The sequence below is a fragment of the Penaeus vannamei genome, chromosome 14, assembly GCF_042767895.1.
Source record: "Penaeus vannamei isolate JL-2024 chromosome 14, ASM4276789v1, whole genome shotgun sequence".
NCBI lineage: Eukaryota > Metazoa > Arthropoda > Malacostraca > Decapoda > Penaeidae > Penaeus > Penaeus vannamei.
In genome coordinates this window covers 42,646,397-42,656,630 of record NC_091562.1, presented here as the reverse complement: position 1 = coordinate 42,656,630, position 10,234 = coordinate 42,646,397, and the positions used below count along the sequence as shown (strand labels likewise).

The following is a 10,234-nucleotide window of genomic DNA, read 5'->3' as shown; positions in this document are numbered from 1 at the left end:
ATTTGATATTCTAGGGTTCGAAGTCCATCTTGCCATAACATACCAAGATGGTAATTTACCAAGCAAAGGATTAGGGGACAGCAACTTTGACTGTTTTGGTTGCGCAGGATTTTTTCCCATGCATTTGGTTGAAATGTGACCAAAAGGATATTAATAATTACTTTTTACTTTACATTCACTCCCTTCATTCCCTGACATCATTTCTACTGTCCCTACTTCCTCTGACCAAGCTCGGGGATAGGCTATAAGGCCAGCTTAGGAAAGCTACAGGATGCTACCAGTACAGGTCCAAAGCATATCCATGGGTATCGATATCTTTAGCATCAACAACCCGGACCTATAATGAAGGTTTATCAGTTATACTAACAGAAGTTATGATAATAACTAGATAAAGTAATTTTAGATGAAAATGACGTTCAGTTTGACAGTTCGATCTCCCAAATTCGCTCCTAGGAAAAAAATTGCCTCTCCAGATATGCCAATTTCGCTATACTTTCTGTGTTTAAGTTTCTAATACGCTTTTCCTTTCATTCCGAAGCAACTCACCTTTTTCCTGGCCATTTCGGTTCGGTGTTTAATTTAATTGACGATGGGAAACGAGACAGTTTTCATAAGAGAGACATCCTTGAGCTGCTTAAACAGCTCGCTTACTGTAACAAACCGATACACTCGGGAACTCTGTTGACACAACTAGTTGTACAAAATATTTTCCCAAGCTAAGCCTATTCGCCTTTCCGAAATCTTTTTAAGTATTTAAATTTAAAAATGAAAGCCACGCGCCATCTTTTTGACATACATAGTACACGAAAATCATATAAATAAATATTTTGGTTCAATACGAACAGGATTGAATGAAACTCTTTGACCATTTTGTAAACAATCGAACTGAGAATATGTTCAGGTATATTTGGAGACTTTTAAAACCTACATAATAGTTATCTATTTCTATATTTTCCGCTCATTTTTTCGTATGTATAATTCATAGACAATCAAATAAATAAATTATAATTTTTTGTCACCAAATCATATATATTGGTGATATTTTTTATAAGTTTGGCAATCCCCCTGGGAAATTTCGTGACTCCAAACACCCAACTTTAAATAAAAAAAAAGGTGATACCCATATTCATTATTTCTACATTATATTATTTTTTGGTGCATAAAGAAAATTACTTAATTCTTTTTTATCATATAAACCTAATAATTCATTGATATATATAAGATATATACAAAAAAAAAATATTTGTCTGTTTGAAAGGAATGATAAAGGGTCTTGCCTTTCAAGCTATATACCACACACACACACACACACACACACACACACTCACACATACGCACACACACACACACACACACACACACACACACTCACACATACGCACACACACACACACACACACACACACACACACACACACACACACACACACACACACACACACACACACACACACACACACACACACACACACACACACACACACACACACACGTACATACGCGTGCGTTTATGTATAGTTGTTTGTGTGCACGTTTATATATATATATATATATATAAATGTGTGTGTATGTATATATATACATATATATATATATATATATAATATATATATATATATATTATATATATTTGTGTACATATATATACGTATATGTATATATATATAATATAGAGAGCGAGAGAGAGAGAGAGAGAGAGAGAGAGAGAGAGAGAGAGAGAGAGAGAGAGAGAGAGAGAGAGAGAGAGAGAGAGAGAGAGAGAGAGAGAGAGAGAGAGAGAGAGAGAGAGCAAAACAGACACAAACAGAGACAGAAATAGAGACAAGCAGACTGATAGATAAACATGTATGTAGATATATAGATAGACAGATATTTGATGAATAAAGAGATAGATAGATTATGAGATATTTTGTGCACTGTTATTTTTCTACCATATATTGATTGATAGATGGATAGATAGATATAGGGATGGATATAAATTCAAATACTAATGGATAATGGATAGATATATAGAAAGGTAACAAATAGACCTGTATATATATATATATATATATATATATATATATATATATATATATATGTATATACATATACATATATATATATATATATATATATATATGATGCAACGAAAAACACAATACCGTGTTGATAAAATGGAAGAAAAACCCACAATGTACAAACTAGATTTATTGATGAAAGTGAGACAACAGTTTCGGAATCGACCCGAAGATGGAATCGAGGACGATTCCGAAACTGTTGTCTCACTTTCATCAATAAATCTAGTTTGTACATTGTGGGTTTTTCTTCCATATATATATATGTATATACATATACATATATATATGTATATACATATATATATACATATATATGTATGTATGTATATATAAACATATATATATGTAAATATATATGTATATGTATATACATATAAACACTCACGCACACACACACACACACACACACACACACACACACACACACACACACACACACACACACACACACACACACACACACACACACACACACACACACACACACATGTATATATGTGTGTATATGTAAATATATACAATATATATATATATATATATATATATATATATATATATATATCACCAACCCTCCTCCATCCCCATCCCTCCTCTCACCCCATATTCTCTCCTCTCTCCCCATATTCCCTCTTCCCAATCTCTCCTCTCTCCCCATATTCCCTCGTCTCATCCCATATTCCCTCCTCCTCTCCCCATATTCCCTCCATCCACCCCTCCACCTCTCACCCATTCTCCCTTCCCTCCTCTTCGAAGCATCGTCTGCACCCTCCCTCCCTTCCCCCTATCCCACCCCTCCCCCACCCAAACCTCCACCACGCATGCGCAGGAAATTTGGCGCCAAAAACCTTTCCCGCCAAAACCCTTCAGTGTTAGGGAAGCCGCCGGACCCGCACGACCTCCCTCCATCACGTCCGTTTTCTCGCTTATTTCCCCTCTAAAACGACAAAATGGAAGGCTTCGACGACCCCGGCATCTTCTTCTCGGACAACTTCTCCTCGGAGGACCAGCAGGACCAGAGTCAGATCAATTTACAGGCCGTTAAGAAGAAGTTCAAGGAGTTCCTGCGGCAGTTCCACGAAGGCAACTTCAACTACAAGTATAGGTGAGGGACATTTTCTTCTTTTTCTGTTATTATATGCGTCTGTTATTCCCTTATTCGTCGTAGGGAGGAAGATTAGGGATCGAGGGAGGATTTGGATCGGATTTTGAAGTGAATTTAATTCGTGTTTATCTTGTATTTTTGTGAATAGAATGGGTTTGGCTCTAGAATTTTGGGAAGCTTTCATTCGTCTTTTTTTCCCACGTGTTACCTGGAATTCGCGTTAATTAAAGGGTAATTAGTCAATTTACTGTTCTTTACTCTCGGAGGAATTGATAAAGGAGGTTATTTAGGGAGATAACATCACGTAAACACAACCTCAGTGTAAACAAAGGCCTTGTGGTCCGTCCTTCCCTCACGAATGAAGAACGTCATTAATTTACTTGTTAATTACTAACCGAAATTACCTTCGAGAGCTAATTAACACCAGTAGTAGCTGTCGTAATGGGGGTTTTCGCTTCATTACACAGGCTTTGGTCAGTCTGTTGGCGATTAGGCCTATGTTTTTTAGGGTATTTGCGGCAGGGGAAAGGGAGGTAAGACCGGGGCATCCTCCACCAGCTGAGTAACGGCATCCTCCACCAGCTGATCCTCCACCAGCTGAGTAACGTTGGTCTCTCCGTCAAAGGCGAGGGGAGTTCAGGTGTCCTTTTTTTAATTTTTTTTCCTTCGTTGAAAGTCATAGCCTGTAGGCCTTGTCGTCTGTTTTGGTTTTCTTTTTTTTTCTTCCTTCATTGAAAGAAATGGCTTGTAGGCCTTGGGTGTTTAGTATCAAAGAGGGAGCCAGCGTAATGTCTCCCAAAATGTGTGTGGTGGAGGTTTGCATTAGCGCAGGTCCAGTGGCTCGCTAGTGTGTTGAAACTGGAATTATAGGCCGTTCATCAGAGCAAATTTCCCCTTGATTCTGGATGGAACGGCCAGTTTGATTGCAAGGTGAAAAAAACTTTTTTTTTAAACCGCTGTAAGAGTCTTCTATGGTTATCTTGCAGAGCAAGTTATTAAATTGAATTGTTTTATCTTGATATCTTAAAGTATTCATGGTTTTAATTTAGTCATTTATTTTCAGGGATTCACTGAAGCGCCAGTATAATCTCCGCCAGTTTTACCTTGAAGTCAGCCTCGAAGATGTGGCAAGTTTTGACGAGACCCTGGCAGACAAACTCAAGAAGGCCCCCACGGAACACTTGCCTCTGGTCAGTATTTTATCCGTGTATATAAAGCCTGCTTCGTTTTATTGACTGAAAAAAAGTTATATCTAAGTTCTTATTGATTGTCCAATTTCTTCTTCTTTATTTTCTAATTTCTTGCTTTATTTCTTTACTTTTTGCATCTGTTTCCTCTTGTTAACCTTTCTTTATTTCTGTTTTATTTATCACATCTAAATATAGTCATATCTAATCACGGTCCTCTCCTCCTCATCAGTATGTTAGAATATTCATTTACTTTTGCTTACTGTGTATTAGGTCGTCTTTCCCAGGAGAATATTTCTATATTCTGATTACCTTTACTTATCTTGCATTTTGCACAATTGATGATGATATTTTCTTTGCTATCTTAAATCAGCAGGGAGAGAAAATCTTGCTTTAGATTGTTTGTTTGTTCTGAATTTTCTTTGAAACACAACTATAACTTAAATTCAGAATGTGACCTGTATGAAATGCCAGTAGGTGTGAATATTTGTCTGTAGGAAGGAAAGATAAGGCTACAATTATCTAAGTCTGCAAATCAAAGTCCAGCAAATACAAACAAACCTTTGTACAATAAAATAGAGCTTATCATCCTTGAGAATTTATCAAGTAGAGAACTACTCCAGGCTTAAACTTGCAGAATATACATGAGCAAAGTTTAGCTGTAGATAGTGTGAAAACACTTGACGTTATTTCATGATTTCTATCCCAAATGAGTTACAAGTTTACTTATTGCCTGTCCACACATTAGTGTCTGTATTGTGTTTAACTTTAAAATGCTACATAAAACCACAATCTGCACAAGCTAAACTGCAATTTATTTATTTTGTATAATGAAACTATTTTCCATTTTGTACAAAATACTTGGGATTTTGTTTCAAAATTAATCAGAAATTAATATAATTAACAGAGGAACAGCCACCCTTTGCTAAGATCTGCTATCAGGACAAAGTATTATTTGCTATATATAAAAATGCAAATTCTATAGTTCTCCCTTTTCATTTCATTTTATATTATATTTCATCATAAAGACAGAGGGGTCTATAGTAGTGTCAAGATTGGGTATAGCAAAACTTTCACAATCTTGCGCTTTAGACATGAGTGAGATGTCTAATTTTTATTTATCCCACAGTGGAGTGAATGTTATCAGAAAAACAACCAATCCCTCTGACTAAACCTTTTCTTTATATCCTGTTTGATTTACTTCTTTGTCCTCTGCAGTTTGAGGAAGCAGCCAAGGAGGTAGCAGATGAAGTGACAGCACCCAGGCCTCAAGGAGAAGAGAAAGTTGAAGATATTCAAATAACACTCACATCTGCCTCAAATCCTGTTGATGTCCGCAACCTGCAGGTACGCATTTTTATCTACCCAAGTTCTATATTCCAATTTTACTCTGTGATGAATTTTATAATCAAACAAAAAATTTAAGAGCACATTTTCTAACCTAAGCTGTGTATTTTCACTAGTCTGAAGAAGTTAGCCGACTGGTGAAGGTAGCTGGTATTGTGGTTGCAGCCTCAGGAGTGAAGGCCAAGGCTCTGACACTAACTGTGCAGTGTCGTTCCTGCCAGACCACCATCCCAAATATTCCCGTCAAGCCTGGCCTGGAAGGTTACCAGATGCCACGAAAATGCAACACGTAAGCATCTCCCTTACACATAAACTGAATTGGATAATTTCTGTGATATAATTATTTTGATATTGTTTACCCAGTCCTTTGATATTAACTCTGAAAATTATTTGACAGAGAGCAAGCAGGTCGTCCGAAGTGTCCCCTTGACCCCTTCTTCATTGTCCCTGATCGGTGCACATGTGTGGACTACCAGGTTCTGAAGCTTCAGGAAGTACCTGAGAATCTGCCACAGGGAGAGATGCCCCGTCACCTCCAACTCTACGTTGACAGGTAAAGTAGTCTAACTAGTATTCTGACAAGTTAAAGAATATTTATTGTATTATGATTATCAAAGTTTGATTATTACTCTAGTTTATAGATGTGGACTTTGGTATTAATTATGATGATTTCACTTTATCAGGTCTCTCTGTGAGCGTGTTGTACCTGGGAACCGAGTCACAGTTTTGGGTATTTACTCAATCAAGAAAATTGGTAAATCCACAGTAAGTACTTACTAGATTTCTAGTGCGCATATTCCTTCTATATTCTTGACATTTGTTACTTATTTTATTGTTCATATATGTTATTCATGTTAATGAAAATTCTTTTATTGATATTTTTCTTTGATTTCTTTCTTGTTTGCTACTAAATGTGATGCTTGACATAATGGAACTACTACTTATTATTTATTTGCTATTTTTCCAGTAATGTCTTAGAATTGTGCTTTATGCTTCCCATGAATGCTAGAAATAAGAAAATTAAGCTTAATGCTTTGTCTTTCGTAGCATAACAAAGTAGTAAGTAGTGTAAGAAGACTTACACTTTTGAATTTGTTTAAACAGAGAGGTGCAAGAGACAAGGTTGCTGTAGGTATTCGTGCCCCATATCTCCGAGTGGTGGGCATCCAGTGTGACCAGGAGGGCCGTGGCTACACCTCGGGCATTTCCATTTCTGCCAGTGAGGAAGAAGAATTCCGTCGCCTTGCACAGTCCAACAATGTCTATGAGAGGATTGCAAGAAGTGTTGCCCCTAGTATCTATGGATCTGAAGATATCAAAAAGTCTGTAGCTACCTTGCTCTTCGGTGGTTCTCGCAAGCGTCTCCCTGATGGCTTAACAAGGAGAGGAGACATCAATGTTTTGCTTCTTGGTGATCCTGGTACAGCCAAGTCCCAGCTCCTAAAGTTTGTGGAACGTGTTGCTCCAATTGCTGTCTACACATCTGGCAAAGGTTCTTCTGCTGCTGGTTTGACGGCATCAGTCACAAGAGATCCAGTTACGGTAAGCAACCTCCTATATGTGTACTTCAATATTACTAGAAGCATGGCTACTAGTATATTGATATTTAGTTCCTGGACTCTCAAAACCAAATCTTTTACCTATTTGATAATCATGAATTACATCAGATTTTCAACAGTAATGCATGTTTTAAATTTCTAATATGACAATCAGTGAAATTGGCAAGTTGTTTAGATATATGTATATTATAGAAACAGCTTATGAGAAAATGAAAATTAATAAAGTTTATGACCTGTTGCAGAGGAACTTTGTGATGGAGGGTGGAGCTATGGTTTTGGCTGATGGCGGTGTTGTGTGCATTGACGAGTTTGACAAGATGAGAGAAGATGACAGGGTTGCAATTCACGAGGCTATGGAACAGCAGACCATCTCCATTGCCAAGGCTGGTATCACAACCACCCTGAACTCCCGCTGCTCAGTGATGGCTGCAGCTAACTCTGTCTTTGGACGTTGGGATGACACCAAGGGAGAAGAAAATATTGATTTCATGCCTACCATTCTGTCTCGATTTGACATGATCTACATCGTCAAGGATGAGCATGATGAAGGACGAGATACGGTATGTATCTGTACTTAAATAAGTACTTTCTAATACCTTTGTTACATGAATTGTGCAAATGCCTATATGTGATAAGGTTATTTTCATTATTGATATTTAGATGTATTCCTATTAACTCTTCATTTTCCTCAGACTTTGGCCAAGCACGTTATGAATGTTCACTTGAATGCCTTAAAAACCACTGATGACACTCCTGAGGGAGAGCTGTCACTGAAATTCCTGAAGAAGTACATCAGTTACTGCAGAGGGTAAGCCACTTTTTTTTTTTTTTTTTCATACATAATCAATAATTTCAGATGGATTTCTTTGTAGAAATATTTTGTGTATTGTCAATTAATTTTAATAAGTGATTTTGTTTATAGATGTATGTAATCTAGAAAATTGATAATCTAAGTAACATCACTGTTTTTCTTTTTAAAGCCGTTGTGGACCTAGACTTTCTGAGAGTGCAGGAGAAAAACTGAAGAACAGATATGTTTTGATGAGAGGAGGAACTCGTGAAGCAGAAAGCAACTCTGACAAGCGTCTGTCCATCCCCATCACTGTCAGGTATGTGTGTCTGTCAGTTATGCTTATTTTCTCTATTTGCTTTTATAAGTTTTTATGTGATAATTGTTATTAGAGATTATTAACATGAATGATACTTGCAGGCAATTGGAGGCTATTGTTCGTATTTCCGAATCATTGGCTAAGATGCGACTGGAGCCTTTTGCAACAGAGAGTGATGTTGATGAAGCCCTGAGGCTCTTCCAGGTCTCCACACTAGATGCTGCGATGTCAGGCTCTCTAACAGGTGGGTTGAGTATAACATTTTACAATTGTACTTCGGAAAAAAGACTAGATTTGCTTGTGTGGTTTATTATATATTTGATTACCTTTTATTACAAAATTTCAATCCAGTGCACAATCTGCAAATCCAATAATACTGATTACTTTATTAGGTGCTGAGGGCTTTACCACAGAGGAAGATCAGGAAATGCTGTCTCGCATTGAAAAGCAGCTGAAGAAGAGGTTTGCCATTGGATCACAGGTTTCAGAACATGCCATTGTTCAGGACTTCCTCAGACAGGTAATACAATTTTATTTCATGATGTTCTGTATTTAGACTGATGTTTGTTTTTTTAAGAAACTATTGCCCCCTATTTTTTTATTGTGTTCTATGTAGGTTTTATATTCATGTTAATTTCTTTTATGCAAATCAAAGAACTTGCTCAGATTTTATTCACACTTTTCTTCATCTTTTCTTCTGTTCTTTCCATTTCTTTCTCTTTTCTTTTTCCTTATTTTGGAGACGGTTAGAGAGTCTAAAATGAGGAAACATTTTTTACAGAAATACCCAGAGCGTGCTGTATACAAGGTATTGCACTTCATGATCCGGCGTGGGGAGCTCCAGCACCGTCTTCAGCGCAAGATGCTTTACAGGATCAAGTAAATACCCTGTGATCACATTAGTTTAAGTTCATTTTACTTTCTTAATAAACAGTGTATAAATTTTACCTATGTTTATGGTTCAAAACAAGATCATTATGTATGGCTTACTGAATCAGAATGTATATACATACTCTTTTATAACTTTTGCTACTTGGAAAAAGGATTGTATCAGAAAGAATGTAATGGCTATGATACCTGCCTCCTTGAAGTGGATCTGCCTGTTAAACAGTACCTAAGACCAGTGATACAAAAATGTTATGTTTAGAAACTCGATCAGATTTTCTTTTGTTAATAAAAATAATTATAAATTGGCCATCTTTATAACCCCCTTTTTTGTGTTGTAAAACGTAATGGGTTACATCAGAGGAGACAACAAAAGATAAGCAGACTGGAGTAAGGCAAATTGTCCATATTGTCTTCTGAAAATATTAAAGAATATGATTGTTTCCAACTAATCTCTTGCTCTCCCTTTTTTTAGCAATGGTTATCAATAACACCTAGTTATGAACATTAGTTCCGACAGAAAACAACAAAATAGAAATACTGGTAACCTGAGAGTACATGCAACACAAGTCTTTCTTGTAAAAGATGTTTAAGGAATGTATTAAAGCTTAGTATGCAAAATTCCCACAAGTATGTAGTCTTAGTATTATTGACTAGCACTATATCTGCAATATTATTCAACAGAGGGTCTACATATTTTTTAAAAGATAATTTAGTCAAAGTATTCATGTATCAAACCTCTGCATCTGTGGATTGTCAGCATAGAATTTTAAAAAAATCAAATCTGCATTAACCTTTTATGTACAATTACATCCACATCAGTAAATAAGAAATGCAGATTTGTGCTTTATCTGGTATCGTCTTTTGTTCCCCCTTCTGTTGCTGCTTGTATTCTCTAGCTCTGCTCCTACTCGCACACCTGACTTTGTAATATATCTATCCTTCTCTATCTCCATCTATTTATCTATATCTAACTATCTCCATC

The 10,234-nt window shown here is 36.6% G+C and overlaps 2 protein-coding genes across 2 annotated transcripts in view; one reads left to right on the top strand and one right to left on the bottom strand.

Annotated features, from left to right (window-relative positions):
* The window catches only part of chm (lysine acetyltransferase chameau), a gene marked incomplete at its 3' end in the record, with an annotated part of 16,838 nt that extends 16,142 nt beyond the window's left edge, over positions 1 to 696 (bottom strand). Inside the window, 1 exon segment of the mRNA XM_070130006.1 lies at positions 547 to 696. Coding sequence (XP_069986107.1) covers positions 547 to 561 — 15 coding nt within the window.
* A 2,214-nt stretch (positions 697 to 2,910) lies between these two features.
* On the top strand, positions 2,911 to 9,554 carry Mcm5 (Minichromosome maintenance 5). Its single transcript, XM_027361914.2, has 13 exons — positions 2,911 to 3,162; positions 4,226 to 4,352; positions 5,568 to 5,696; positions 5,813 to 5,985; positions 6,094 to 6,249; positions 6,380 to 6,461; positions 6,801 to 7,238; positions 7,498 to 7,815; positions 7,948 to 8,063; positions 8,236 to 8,364; positions 8,466 to 8,608; positions 8,757 to 8,884; positions 9,146 to 9,554. Exons 1-13 carry the CDS (start codon positions 3,008 to 3,010, stop codon positions 9,245 to 9,247), a joined length of 2,196 nt encoding a protein of 731 aa, XP_027217715.1. The 5' UTR covers positions 2,911 to 3,007; the 3' UTR covers positions 9,248 to 9,554.
* Positions 9,555 to 10,234: the final 680 nt, after the last annotated feature.